General features: G+C 37.2%; 1 protein-coding gene across 2 annotated transcripts in view; it reads left to right on the top strand.

The window, feature by feature from the left end:
* The window catches only part of fbln1 (fibulin 1), a 111,953-nt gene that overhangs the window by 18,669 nt on the left and 77,825 nt on the right, over positions 1-15,459 (top strand). For both annotated transcript variants that reach the window (XM_059978016.1, XM_059978017.1), the window contains 5 exons: positions 2,872-3,001; positions 3,472-3,649; positions 7,294-7,356; positions 11,360-11,461; positions 13,991-14,128. In XM_059978016.1, coding sequence (XP_059833999.1) covers positions 2,872-3,001; positions 3,472-3,649; positions 7,294-7,356; positions 11,360-11,461; positions 13,991-14,128 — 611 coding nt within the window. The remainder of the gene's footprint in view (positions 1-2,871; positions 3,002-3,471; positions 3,650-7,293; positions 7,357-11,359; positions 11,462-13,990; positions 14,129-15,459) is intronic.

Genomic DNA, 15,459 nt, shown 5'->3' with positions numbered 1-15,459 from the left:
ACAAGTGTATCAGAAGATTACCACTGAAGGTACCCCTCCAAGTTACACAACATCCTATATCTGCAGTCCTTTACCATCACTGGATTGCATCTTTGAAGAACTGCAGTGCTTCAGGAAGTTGGTTCACCATCAATGTTCCAAAGGAAATTAAAGGTGGCAATAAATGATGGTATTGTCAGCAATCCCATATCCTGAAAAATGAATAAAGAAAGTATTTTGTGTGAGGCATTGGGATCTTGTCTTATGGGGTAATATTAAATGGGACAGTTTATTAAATCCCTTTTGGAAATCCAAATTTACTATATCCATTGATGTCCTATTGAATTAAAGAATCATATAGCACAAGATTGAGGACATTCAGCCCAACTCATTCATGCCTATCTCAGCTAATCCCATTGTCTGCTTTAGGCTCATGTCCCTCTATGCCCTTCCTATCCAAGTACTTGTTCAAGTACCATTAAATGTTGTAATTGTATCTACATCCACCATCTCCTTTTCATTCCAGTTAACCGCCAGCCTCTTCATGAAAGGCATAACCATTTTATCTCCTTTAAACTTCTCCCCTCTCAGCTTAAATCCATGCTGTCTAGTGTTTGATTCCTCTGCCTTAGGAAAAAAGTTTGACTATTTCTCCTTTTTTAATTTCATAAACCTCTATAATGATACCCCTCAGCCTCCTTGTTACATGTTCTGTCTAACAAATTTGTGAAACACAATTTCTCCTTCATGAAATGAAGTTGACTCTATTTTCTGTAACTACCTGCTGAATAACAAACAGTTTCTTGTATTTAGTCAATAATAAATGTTAGGCCAGCCAGTCATAGTTTCCTTTTTTATCCTTTCTTGATTTGTGATGCCACATCTGCAGCTTCCACAAAATGCAAAATATTAAGAAACAGATTCATCAAGTAATTAGGATGGCTGGAATAAGAGTCTTGCTGCTATTGAGAAAGGTTCCTAGTTGAATTACAACAGTAGTTCTTCTAGGTCTTTGAATAATTGTCTGGAGATGATGAAATATGGATTGCTATGTAGATTCTGGTGTCTTACCCCTTCCTTTTCAGTCCTGAAGAATGCTCTTGGCTGGAACTGTTGACTGTCTATTCATTTCCATGGGTGCTGCCTGGCCTACTGTTCCCCTAGCATTTTGTGTGTGTTGCTTAATATGTTGATTTCTGGAATGAGGAGACTGAGCTACAAAAAGAGATTAAATAATATTGTCCAAGCTTTTGCTGGAGTTCGGAAGAATGGAAAGGTGATTTCAGAGTTTTTACAAGTGCTAAACAAATTACCCAACCTGTAATTTGCATTATTGGAAATGATGCTGGCAGGGTGTTAAGTGTGAATGGTTGATAATGCCATGTACTTTGATGCTCGAAGATGGAGTGGACATGAGGGTAGATTTTTACAATAGCAACAAATGCTTTACATTGATTCAAACTGATCTAGAAAGACAGAGCACCACATTATTTACAACTTACTTAGAGATACAGCACAGACAGGCTCTTCTGGCCCACTGAACTGATTTAACCCCAGCCTAATCACACAACAATTTACAATGACCAATTAACCTACTAACCGGTATGTCTTTGGGAGGAAACTGGAGCACCCAAAGGAAAACCTCACACACACATAGGCAGGAACGTACAAACTTGCTTATAGAGGACACCAGAATTGAACTCCAAATCTGATTCCCGAGCTGTAAACACGCCATGCTAACCCCTACACTACTGTTCATTTTATACAATCTTTAAAAGCCCAGATGTATTGAACAGACAGCTTGTGTTGGGCTGGATCTTTTTGAAATGGGTCTGCTGCTTATGAACCTGATGCACCCTACACTTAGATAAGATTTGAAAGACCTATCCAAACAATTCACTGCACCTTGAACTCCAGCTACATGGAACTATGACCAGGGTGCAGATGACATAATAAAAGAGAACTTTCTCCAGAGGGTCTCTTCAGATTTTCACGGCAGGCAAAACTGATAAAGGAGTTTTGTCAGTTGTGAAATTATTTTGATAGCTTTTAAATGTCTCTACTTAAGTTAATAATGCAAAAAAAATTCAAAAGTTAGTTAAAGAGCCATTGAAAACAATAATCTGAAGTTAATTATTAAAAAATCGTTACCTTTCCTTTGATTTATGTAGAATCCCCATTGAAATTGATGGGATCTCACATCCCAACAGGGCAGGGTAGGAGTAGCAATGGTTGTCAGAGTTTGAATAGAAGTAATGACAATTCTTAGTCATACTGATTGTCTCTTACTGTTTGGAGGGATGGTCCATGGATTCTATTGTCAGAAAACTATCAGCTAGATGATTGTGTCTGTTTATTGGGAGTAAGCAAGCCAGGGTTCTATTGGGAGAGATTAGTACTCCCATTATGCACACTAAATGTGGGTAAAGAATACCAAAAGGTTGTCATCTTAGATTTTCTTCATTGATTTCACAGAACTATCTGCACAATTTCAGTGGCACAAGGTTGGACATAGGACAACTAATACCCTGTAGACTGGAAGCAGAACGTGACTGTTTGAAAGCAGATGAAGGATTAGAACACAATCATTTACTTCCATGGGTTTTCCCACAATTTGTTAGTTTTCTGTTTTTCTTTCTTTAATCTGATAGTTCTATTTCTTATCTTCTCATTATTTTTGTTCTGAAAGTTCTCATTTAGTACAATGCAATTATGGTTAAATTCCATTTTGGTTTTAGCAGTCTTTCCCTTATATAGTGTAACATGTGGCATTGATCAATCCTTAACGTGCCTTGTTAATGAAGCCACAAAATACTTCCGAAACTTGGCTGACTTCTACCTCTGTATCCTGTTTTGTAAGAATATTGAAACTTCTCAAATTACATTTTGCAGAATAGCATGGGAGCAATGTTGTCAAATAAAGCTGAAGGAGATCCACTGTGAAAACGGTATAAAGGTGGCCAGAGAAAATCAAGTGTGCACTGCATTTAATACTGTCATAGGACAATGCAACACTGGTAAGGTAATGCAGATTTTTTCCTCGCTGTATAAAATCACTGACAAAGAAAATAGTTCATTCTTATCTGCTTAGACTAATGATCCATGCACAATTCTGGGCCTTGGGTTTCAAGACTAGTGAGCTTCTGGTACTTGCTGGTCTGTTTCCCAGAATGGATATCAGCATTGGGCTGTTTTATCATGGATAACATGAGGAAGCAATTAGGAAATGTGGGCCATATGTTAAAAGATTTTGTGGGTTAAATCAGGTAATGAATGAATAGAATATAGTAACATCTGCCTATTTAACACACACTTTTAATTGAATTCATTAATTACCACCGTTAATTTTTCTTGTGGAAAATCTTGTCTCCAGCTCAAATTGGCTGTAAATGGGTTGGATTTTAACTTTATGCCCAATCACACTCTACCCTTCCTTCATAAATTAATAGTTAAAGTAAGATAATGTATATATTGTTATTTGTACTTTTACAGGAATGCTGTCAATGCTGTCTTCTTGGCAAAGAAGCTAAAATCAAAAGACACAGTTGTGAAGCAAATGAAGCTCTGGGATACCAGTGTGGACAAGCTTTCAGAGCATGCTGTGTAGGAAATCAAGAAACCACTGGTACTTCAGCCATCAACAACCAGACAACAGTAAATTCAATCTCAGGTACACACAACCAGAGTCCAGGTAAAATTCAGGACTGCGCCACCATCAACCCCATCACCTCTGGAGATCTCCCATTCACAGCCTCTAACCTTTTTTTAAAAAAAGTCCAGTCCTGTTGAGGGGTCTCGACCAAAACTTCAACTGTTCATTTCCCTCCATAGATGCTGCCTGACCTGATGAGTTCCTTCAGCATTTTGTGCATGTTACTGAAAATCTCCAGCATCTTCAGAATCTTTTCTGTCTCTTATTTAAAACTAATAAGTGTAGAAATATCTTCTCTCAGATGGTAGTGAATCTCAGGAATTCTCTGCTCATCCCCCCCCCCCCCCCAGGAAGGCTGGCCATTAGTTATATTTAAGGCGGAGAAATATAAATATTTGAAAGATTGAAGGTTGAGGGAAACTAGTATTGAAGAGAGATTGATGCCATCATAGATACTGAATGGTGGTCTACTCTTGTACTCATTTTCTTGTGTGTTCTTGCGTGAAGGCAAAATATTAACTTTTAAGCTTTAATGCAGGGTCTGCAAGAAGTTGCTGAGTAATTTTGAGCTGCTTCTTTGCTTGTAACGTTATTGCATATGGTACGATGTTCAATATTCTGAACCACACTTTAGGAAATGAATATATTCTGGTCTGCCTCTTTGAGCTTTGAGGTGTTAAATGAGGCTCTAGTTTGACTATTACCATTATTAAATGGCCGCAGAGATCCAAGGGCATTTTTTGTAGAAGAGCTAAGAGTTCTCTTGATAACAATGAAACCATTCTTCCATTAAGTTAGGCCCAAATTAATTCATTTCATTAGCCCAATGCACTGCTGCATTTCCCTGTAATAGCAATTACTGATCAGATGCAGGCATCTCCCATGAATCATTTGCACCTCCTGCAAGTCCAAATACATTTTTTTGGTTTATTGATTAGTTTGTAAATGTATTAATCAAGCAATGAACTAAAAGCAAGCTACACCCCCTCAAAATAATTATGAACACCTTTTAAAAAATCAATTCACATTCTACTTTACTTAAAATTCTCAACTAGTAGTCTTCTGATTGAAAAAAACCAGTGAAATGCTAATTATGGGCTCCACTGTATCTGTCTGCATACCATGGAATGATATCTGTTTAACAAGAGATACAATCGCTAAGTCTATTGTACTGATAATAAATGACTGTTCTCAGAGTCAGACTCAGTGGTACCATTTTCTGTGCTACAGAATCATCTGCTTATCTTTTGATGGGGGTAAGCTATTTTTTTTACAAATTGTTCATTCCCTTCTGTTGGATCTCCTCTGAGCCCCAGCCGGAAGGGCAGGTGAGGATCACACTCCACCTTTGCCATCTGGTAACACAATTACGTGACAATTGCCAAGGGCTGACCTTTACAGTCTCCAGACAGAAATTCCCAGACAGGGCATCTATTGAAAAAGGAGTCTTGTTGTCTGTTTGTTTTCTCTAAGTAATGATCAGTGAATTAAACATGTGCAAATTAAAGTTCTAAAATTGTCATCAGTGGCTTTTTCTTTTGTTATAAGGAGCTCTGATGTATAATGACATAGAGCACTCTTTGACTTTCTATCATACACCTTGCAGTCTGAAAACGGAAAAGCAGATGACCCACATAAAGAACAAATTCACAAGTACATAGAACATATAAATAATTAGAATCCTGTTCCAGTTTAAGAACATTTAAAGACCAATATTTACTTGGATTTTGCAGTCAACAGAAAATAAAATGCACCCAAAAAACTTCTGAACAGAGATTTTCTGTCATTGGGTATCAAACACCACAGCTAATTTTACACAGGATCTGTGGTAACCTTGAACCAAAAAATTCAGCAAGGCTTTTCAGTTAACTACATCAAATAATCCTCACTGTGGCATGTAGAACCTAATCGAGAATTTAAAACTTAGACTGCTAGCCTCACGATTTTGTTAAGATCAAGCTCAAAACTGAAAGCATATTTTGCAAACTACCAATTGTTTTGAACAATGAATTGCAGATTAATTTTGAACAAAGGACTACAGATTCTGGGGGAACTCAGCAGGTCAAATGGCATCTATGAATGGAAGTGGACAGCCAGTATTACAGGTCCAGACCCTTCATCTAAACTGAAAGACAGAGGGCAGAAAGCCAGTACAGAAGGAAGAGGTAGAACAAGAGCTTGCAAGCAAACAGTGGATTCAGGTGATGGGCCGAAGGAGGAGTGGGGAATGGAAAAAAACACCAAAAGCTGGGAGGTGATAAGTGGAAGCAACAAAACGCTGAAGGTGAAGGAATCTGATAGGAAATGAAAGTATGGAGCATGGACTCAAGTGAGGGAAGTTGGGAAGGCAGATAGAACAATGGGGGAAGGGAACCGGTGTGAGGAGCTATGTGGGTTATAATCATAATCAAAGCATACATATTATTATCATGGTATCTCACTATATGCAGCCCTGAGATTCATACTGTGGGTATACTCAATTAAACCATAAAAGAATCATTAAAAAATTTCGGCATTCAACCAGACTGCAAAAGACAATGAACTCCACAAATACAGAAAAAAAAACAATACATATAAAGAACAGGACCCCTTGAAGTGAGTCATAGATTGTGGGAATAGTTCAATGATGGGAGAAGTGAAGTTGAGTTAAGTTACCCCCTTTGGTTCAAGAGCCTGATGGTTGAGGGGTAATAAGTGTTCCTGAACCTGTTGGTGTGAATCCTGAGGGTCCTGTACCTTCTTCCTGATGGCAGCAGTGAAAAGGGAGCATGACCTTGGTGGTGGGGTCCATGATGGTGGATACTGCTTTCCTGCGACAATGGACGGGTTTTACAGGTAATGGACTGGGCCATATCCACTACTATTTGTAGGATTTTCCATTCAAGGGTATTAGTGTTTCCACACCAGGCTGTGATGCAGCCAGTCAATATACTTACTCTCCACCACACATCTATAGAAGTTTGTCAAAGTTTTAGATGTCATGCCAAGCCTTTGCAAACTCCTAAAAGAGTAGAGATACTGCCGTGCTTTCTTCATAATTGTACTTAATTGCTGGGCGCAAGGTAGGTCCTCTAAAATGATTATACAGAACTTAAAGTTACGGACCCACTCAACCTCTGATCCTCTGATGAAGACTGGCTTATGGATGTCTGATCTCCTTACCCTGAAGTCAGTAATTGGCTCCTTTGTCTTTCTGACATTGAGTAAGAGGTTGTTATTGTGGTGTTGAGCAGATGGAGTGCATGGAGGAGGGGTAAAAGCAGGGTGACGGAGAGCTGGGGTGAGTGTAGGACGAACTGGATAGATCAGGGGAAGCTGAGAGGTCTGTGAAAGTTTGTGTTATTTAATTCCATTAGCACAATTGCAGCTGGCAGTTGTGGCAGGAGGGTAAAAGATAGCTCTGCCATTGTCTGTGACAGCTCTGAACAAGGGACCTAGACAGAGGAACATGGTTAAGTCCCAGTATAAGCTCAGTGTTACAGTACAATATCTGCCCTAATATTTTTTATTTGAATTGATAATTTTTTTTCAGAATCTTATGCCAGGCTATATTACAAGCTGGAGAAATAGCAATCTGATTGCAAGCCTCTCTATAACCAGATCATTTTGAGATTTGGAATGCTCTCTAGCAAAAGATGTACATTTATATCTTTCTTTTCCAGATCATGAAATGAGAAAGTTACCAGCAGAACTGGAGGATCCATTCCTGAATGACCGATGTAGAGGTATGGAAATTGCCTTTTAATCAAATCACATTCACTTAACAACAGATGAAGTGCACATTTCTCTTTTCTTTTGCAAACCCTTGACACTATGTAGGGAAACAATACAGTTTTCAATAAATAATATTTTGGACATATAAAACCAGCAGTCAGCATTTAATTATATTCCATGAAATGAGTGACTTAAAGGGGAACAGAAGAGAACCATTTCATTATCTGTTAAAAGGAAATCTATACATTTGCTCTTACTTCTTAATACCCTTAATTTTATGACTTACAAAGTTACTGGAAGAGATGAAACTGAGGAGAAACAAAATCTGAAACTTTGGGAGATCCGAAAGTATATTTAAAGTGGAAGTTAATAGGTTCTTAATAAGTAAGGCTACATCCACACTACACCAGATAAATCCGTAAACAAAGCTTTTTCTCTTCGTTTTTACCCACCGTCCACACTAAAATGATGTTTTTGTCCATCGAAACCGAAGGTTTTCAGAAACGCTTTCCAGGGTGGGTATTTTTGAAAATGCTGCTCAGGCAGATCAGTGTGGACGGGGTAACCGGAGACTTCTGAAAACGCTGTCAGACAGCAGCGCACTAGTTCATTGTTTTCTTGAATGCAACCTAACAATTTCAGAACAGATGGCAATGAGACTGAAGCCAGAAGAGTTAGAAAAGTACTCACCAAGTACTTTGACCCATAACTTACTGAATAAATAAGTATACTGTACTCACTTTGCCCTGTTTTCTGTCCTTGATTGTATGAAGGTGGTTTACCTATTTATGCAAGTACTTCTCTGACAATAGATGTGCAACAGCCTAATGAAACATTGTATGGAAATACAAGATAACACTGATGCAGACATGTTTTATACATTTAACAAGGTGCTTTATTAATGCAACAGAGTTAGTCAGTTTTTCAATGTTCGTCATCAGCCGGGTCAATCTGTCCATGAACTCCCTGTCGGTTGCCTCCATACGCTCCAGTATTTGTTTATTTTTTAGTTTTAAGTTCTCCTGCGCGAGAGCCTACAGCTGTCCATCGTTTTAAGATTTTCTAGTCTGTAACTACACAAATGCGCACTTTTACGGTGAGATTCGACACCAAACATGTCGCTTGTTTTCGGTAGATGTGTCCTGCGCATGCGCAGGTGGAGGAGATTCGCCGAAATCTCCGTTTCAGTGTGGATAGAGATATTTTCAAAAATGCATAGTGTGGATGCCTATCGTTTTTACGCAAAACCAGCGTTTTCAAAATTATCCGGTCTAGTGTGGATGTAGCCTAAGTATGTCAAAGGTTACGAGGAGAAGGAAGGAGAATGAGGTTGAAAGGGAAAGTAGTTCAGCCATGATTGAATTGCAGAGCAGGCATGATGGGCTAAAGGGCTAATTCAGCTCCTAGGTCTTATGAAAGTAGAAGGTCAATTAGCCAGCAGCTTAGAAAAGGGATGGGCTCACTGATATATATCTTCAAGAGATTCATTTTCCACTTCTCTACATATAAAACCTGGCATATTTAATTATTATGTCTACTCCATCACCAGGAATGAATATAGGCCATGGGAAACACAAGAAAGAATATGTTGACATTATCAAAGTCAGCATTGTACTTAAACAGAGAAAGTTAGAATGAGGAAGTGATTATTTATTCAAAAAGAACAACATTCACTTCTGGTTAGGATCTTGGCAAATGGGAACTCTTTGCACATTGTACCCTATCTTCCTTTTCATTGGAATTTTCATAAAATTATCATTAAGACCAAAGAGAAGTAATGATAGGTTTCTTTATATAAAAGATACTTGAAGGATGGAATGTATTGCCAAAGGGGATGATTTCAAAATAGATTAATGCATCTTCTAAAAGAAAATTGAATAAATATTTGAAATGAATAGTGCACAGCTATGATAACAAAGCAGGGCAAGAAATTAGTTTTTAATTGTTCTCGCAAAGAGGATGTAAACAACAGTTTTGCATTATTATTAATATCTATGAAAATAATAAATGTAATTTTGGTACTTATTGAACAACAACTTCTAACATCCATTGTTCTCAACCATGCTGTGCTTTAGTTTAAGTTGTGTTGTTGTAGTCCTTGCAGATAGAGTCAGTATGGAAACATTGTGAACAGTGATATTTACTCACTAGATTTCCATTAAAGATGCCATAAAAATAAAAAGTTAGGGCTGATGCATTAAATAATAATAATTTTTATTGACTTGATCATTATTGATAACCATTCTTGATCAACTAAAGTTAATTTTAAATGTTAATCAGACAGGAGTGGAATTTCAATTCTACTGAAGTTAACTAGTATTGGAGAATTTAAAAGAAGATTTTTCTTTACCACCCTCTCTCCAAATCTGAACTACCTTTTAGTGCCTTTATTACTTTGTGCACCTCATTTTTCAGTTGTGCTTCTTATTATTTGATTATTACTGCTTTACTCAGAGAGAATCTTGCATGCTTATTAGTTTTGCATGCTTACAGTTTCAGACTATGAGATGTGCTCTAGAAGGCGGCATACTAAATCAGATGCCCGATTACTGCAAGCCTGCATTCAAGAACCAGTGAAGATTAAATGCCTCTTAATAGGGCAACAAAATAAGAAGGGAATAAAAACCTAGCATATGAAACAGACGTACACACGGGTCTCTTAGTGAACTGCATTTAGATCTCTTGGAATAAAGCCCAATTAATGGAGTTTCAACCTTCTCAAGTACCCCCCTTTCTGTCCTATGTATGAACGAAGGAGCTTCTGTGGATATATCTAAGTAAAGCTCCTTGCTATAATCATGAGAAATCTCAAACACCTTCAGAGTCTATGTATTATCTGCTGCAATCTCTGTGAATATGCCTTAATTTCTGAATTTCTCGTCCTTAAAACTTTGCAGTGGTATATACTGACATCTAATGGCAAGTTTTGGGCAATTGCAGTACTCTTACATAATTTTCTTCATGTGTAATGTACTTTCTTTAGATCTTACAAATGTGATCAGTAGCCAGCTACATATCTTTCATTCCATCTTTTGTCCTTTATCAACAAATAACATTCTTGATATCAATTTTAAAAATTCTATATACTACATTGTTGAAACCACTTCAGAAAACTTTGTTGTGTTTTTATGAGTATTTTTTGCTGGTTTCATTCTAACCTGTTATCGTGTAAAACCTGAATTCCGTATCTTCAAGCACAACATTGTAGACAATATACAAGAAAGAGCTTATTTTTTTATGGGTAGGCCAGTTTATTTTTAGCTTTCAATTTCTCCCATTTCCTTACAGCATCTTTTCTTGTTTTTCTTTGAATTTTCAACTTCGTACATCCCCCTGAATCCCTGCCAATGTATTGTTAGTGAACAAAATGCTAAGGCAAATTAACCACTGCCCTGTGCTTTGGGGAGCTTTAAAGAGATCGGGCTTCCAATGTGACCGTATGAGCCATACTTTTAGACAAAGATTGTTATGCATGGAGCATAGTTATGAGACTTTCTTTGTTCCTTTACGAATCATTCCTACAAGTCTAGAAACTGACATTAGTATTATTTAGGGAATTTAATATAATTAGCAACTATTACAGCAATATAATTATAGTGTTGGTAAATACAGGTTTTGCAAGCCAACTTATATATGAGGCAGACTTCAGAGATGATTGCTTGGTATTCATTTGATGCAGAAATTAAGTTCAGGAAGGTAATGGTGAAAAATATATTTGGTGATTTGTATCATGGATCAAGAAAAAAAGTCATTTAAGATATTCAATAAAGGTTAATGAGGCCAAGGTAAAAATAATGCTGCATACTGTCATTTTAAATTATGCAGCTCAAGACTATTTCTGATCTGGTATTTATAGATTAAATCTAAAATCATCTGTCAAGTTACTGATTTACACAAAGCTTTGAGGAAGCTGGAGTCAGATTACACTGCCATATGCGTAGAATCAAAGGAAAGTGTGATATGAAGAAAGTCTGCTGCATTATTAACAATTTTTCTGATTTCATTTTCTCATAGGAGGAGGACCCTGTCAGCAGCGTTGCACTGATACAGGGACAAGTGTTAACTGTTCCTGCTACGTTGGCTACAAGCTGAATGATGACCAGCGAACATGTGAAGGTATTGTCTTTAGGCTTTTGCCAATTACAGTCTTTCCCAAAAAGATCAACAAATTGTACTCATCAGAAAGATTGCAAGTAGTACTCAGAAACTAAAGGGCAAAATATAATAAATATCTGGATATATAAACATTCAAATATATTACACTTATCACTGGTTTTCAGACAATAATAATGAAAATCTGCCAGTTATTGTTTGTCAGTTTCTAATTAGTTTCATAGTTCTATCTGTTTTGATGGTATAATCTCTGTAGTTAATAAATGAACCCAAGACACTTAAAAAAGTGACTATCTGTCCCTCTCTACACAGTCCATATTCAATTTTACAGTAGTTCAGTAACACAGTTTTACAATAGTTCAATAAAACAATTTTTTGTATAAGGAACTAATCTCTGTGACATTATCACTGCAGAAGGTAGGTGAAGACTTGATTTACACACCTCAAACTGATCTCATTATTGCCACTTGACTGGCATCAGCTAAGTACATAAGAAGATGTAATTAATGCATTGACCTCCAATATGTACATGAATAGGTTATGGAGAGCATTATGTCATCTTGCTTATTCACTCAATGGCACATTCTTCATATTGAAATCTTTGGAGCACTGCTACATGGGCAAGAACTTCCCTGTGGATCAGCAATAATGATTGCAGAAGCTGGGCATGTGGCTGGTTTACAACCTGCCTTGCTACTTTTGTGGGACAGACAAAGAACAACAGATGATTGTGATCACTGCTGGTGGGATTGGCAGGGATGGGAGACAGACCAAAGTCCTGTCCCAGAGCCTTTCCCAGAAGGTTTGCTGAAGGACCCTGAAGATCTGCCTTCCTTTGGTTTTATGCATGTGCAAGTTCCTTGGAAAGCATAATTTTATTTTGCTACTCCTGAGCAAAAGCACAAAGTCAAACTTTCATCCATAATTAGTTTACTTTTAAGAAGTACAATTACTGAACAAAGTTCATTGCTACAGCACCGTATTACTGCGTGAAAGATGAGGATAATTTCTCCATCATGATTCCATGAATCAGACATCAACTTTGGCAATTTTACACAGGCAATTTAATTTAGAAATCCCAGTTTCCTGCCAGGGATTCAATGTTTATCCATCTAATATTTTTGTACTTGTATTTTAATTAATTTAAATATTTCAAAATAGAAGAAATATTAAAACAGAGTTTTCTAAAAATCCTTATGATATTTCTGTACCTACCTTAATTTAACAAGAATCTTCCAATCACTATTTAGCACGATGTCAAATTAAAATATGTTCCCATAAAGGAAGTCTGCTGTATTTCTTTATGGGAATTACTGTTCATGCAAATCCATTAAGAAAGTAGAGGAAAATAGAAAGGTTTTTAAATTTTGTTGATATCTGTATGTACGCAATGTACACAATTTTTGTAAGTATGCAATGAACAATATTTATTTTATAGTTGACCACAAATTGTGAGCATATGTTCCTTTCAGTGAGGATTATTACCATTTAATATGTGATACAAATTCTTAAATATTTCTCTACATGTTAACTTTCTGGAGATTTGCAGCACACTAAATATACTATGCAGATCAAAAAACAAAGCGAGATGATTACAAATCTCTTAACATTTTGTATAATTCAAAATCAGCAGCAATGAAACAGTAATTTGTACAAACATGCTTCAAAATATTCTGTCAAAATGCTGAATATTCAAGACTCAGAAAGATATTGAGATTAGCATTTCATTTTAGGATGCCAGCTTTGGTAAATTTGCCAAAGATACTCCTGTACCCTAGCTAATGTTCTTGCTAAGTTCATCAAATGAAATGTAACCCAAAATTCCTGGTGCTGTGGTTATTGCCAACAATATTTGTGCTTGGATGGAGTCAGGCACAAATTACAGGTCTGCTGAAATGCTGCCCCCTTTAGACAGAATCTTTAAATGCCTGTTAAGATAGGTACCAATGTGTCTATTGAGACCACTGCAGTGATTTCTAGCTATCATTGTGGGATTTTACTATCCAACTTTTACTCACATATAAGTAATGACTGCACTTCAAAAAAAAAAATAATTCTGTAGCATCTCAGAGTTTGCAAAGCATTTAGTCCATGTTCAAGTTCTTTTACTTAAATTATTTAGTTAAACATTTATTTGTTTATATGCATCTAAGTGGAGTGAGAATTTAATTCCTTTTGAGAAACCTTACCTCTCCAATGGTTTAACAGATTATAGAAAGGTATATAAAAGGAAGATTTGCTTTCTGCATTTGCTGTTGGTTGGAGTTCAAGGGAGCTCTACAATTTAACATACATAATAGTATGCTGTCTTTTGTTATCCAGTTAGAAAGTTTGTACTTGTATGAAACATAGGTTAGAACAGGTTTGTGTGTGATCCTCTCCAGAAAGCATCCAATGCCATAACTCAGTTATAAAAATTAGCAATGTGGGCAAGGTAAAGTGACAACTTCTTGCATCTATCAACACAACCTCAGAATGAGTACAGCGGAGACTAAAATCCTGATGTTATTAATTACTTGTTATTAATTACAGATATCAATGAATGTTTGTTGCTGATTCATCAATGCCAAACAGGAGAGCGCTGCATCAATAGTATTGGGTCATATCAGTGCCTGCGTGAGATAAGCTGCGGCACAGGATATGAACTGACTGAAAACAATGAATGCAAAGGTATGTAATAAATAGAAGTGAATGTGCTCCAACCAGTGATCCTTCTTCCCCTGAATATTTCTATCTCCCCATCATGCACTCTGCAGCTCAACTGACTTCTTACATGAGTTTGGCAATAGAGGCAAACTTGTACAGGAAAGGCCTGCACCCAGGACTTTGGGCCTTGGGTGTGCACAACACCGTGTCACTGCTGATGCTCAAGATTGCACAGGCCCTGAGGATTCATCTTGCCTTCCTCAAGTTAACCTTTCAACTAAATACTGGGTTATTATTTGAGTGGGTGTAAAATTAAATGATGTATTTTTATCTTAATTTTCTCTTTCTTCTCTTTTACCAACGGCTGGCTTGGTTGCAGGAAAAAGGTAAAGTGATGTGGCGTTGTTGATGGGAGGAGGAAAAAGTAAGAGGTGCACAATTATGCCATCTAACTCTTGTACATTAAGTTAAGAAAGAGGGAAGTGGGGAGTGAAGAGGCAGACTGGAATGATGGTATTTCCATTTAAGGTGACATATCTGCATGATGGCAGCTTGTGGTTGAAAGATTACCTTTTCCTGGGTGATATAATGTCAATGAAAATGTTTTGGTGAAATGCATTTTGTTTGATTAGCTGATTATGTGTTCAAGTTGAGATGTTTGAGTGTGACTTGCAACAGAGTTAATTGTGTGAATTTCTAGTAAAGCATATATATCATATGAGTCCTGATGAAGGGTCTCGGCGAAATGTCAACTGTTCACTCGTTTCCATAAATGCTGCCTGGCCTGCTGAGTTCCTCAAGTAGTATTATGTGTGTGTTATGTCAGATTTCTAGCAAATGCAGAGTTCCTCATGTTTGGGAAAGCACAAGTCCTGACTAACAGAGATGGTTGGTAGCTGGGGTTGTGTTTTAGTGTCCAGAGTTCAGGGGTAATGGTGCGTTGGTTATGGATTTCAAAATGACTTCACTGACATAGCCTATACCTGGGAACTCAGTAAACATGCAATACTCCATCCTGACACTCAGGTCTTGAATTTTTCCTTTGACCCTTACACTGTTTACTTCCACTGCTTTTGTTTTTTATGTTTGCATCCTCCTGACCCTCTGCTGAAACAGGCTTTACTGCACTCCAGCCAAATGTAGTATCAGACAACCATGGAGCCCATTTTTTACCTTATGCATATTGAAATTCTCCTAGGCTAGAGTGAGTTTCACAATGTCTACCAGACCTACTGCCGGCTCCTGTAAGTCTCCTTCACCAGATGCAGTGTGGGTTTTATTGTTTCGAGCCGGTCTTCCCGTAAATGAACAGTGAAGTTCACACCAGCTGAATACCATAATCACAAGAGTGATTA

The sequence above is a fragment of the Hypanus sabinus genome, chromosome 8, assembly GCF_030144855.1.
Source record: "Hypanus sabinus isolate sHypSab1 chromosome 8, sHypSab1.hap1, whole genome shotgun sequence".
In the NCBI taxonomy this organism is placed as follows: Eukaryota; Metazoa; Chordata; class Chondrichthyes; order Myliobatiformes; family Dasyatidae; genus Hypanus; species Hypanus sabinus.
The sequence above is the reverse complement of the archived record's forward strand: the minus strand, read 5'-3'. Positions and strand labels throughout refer to the sequence as shown.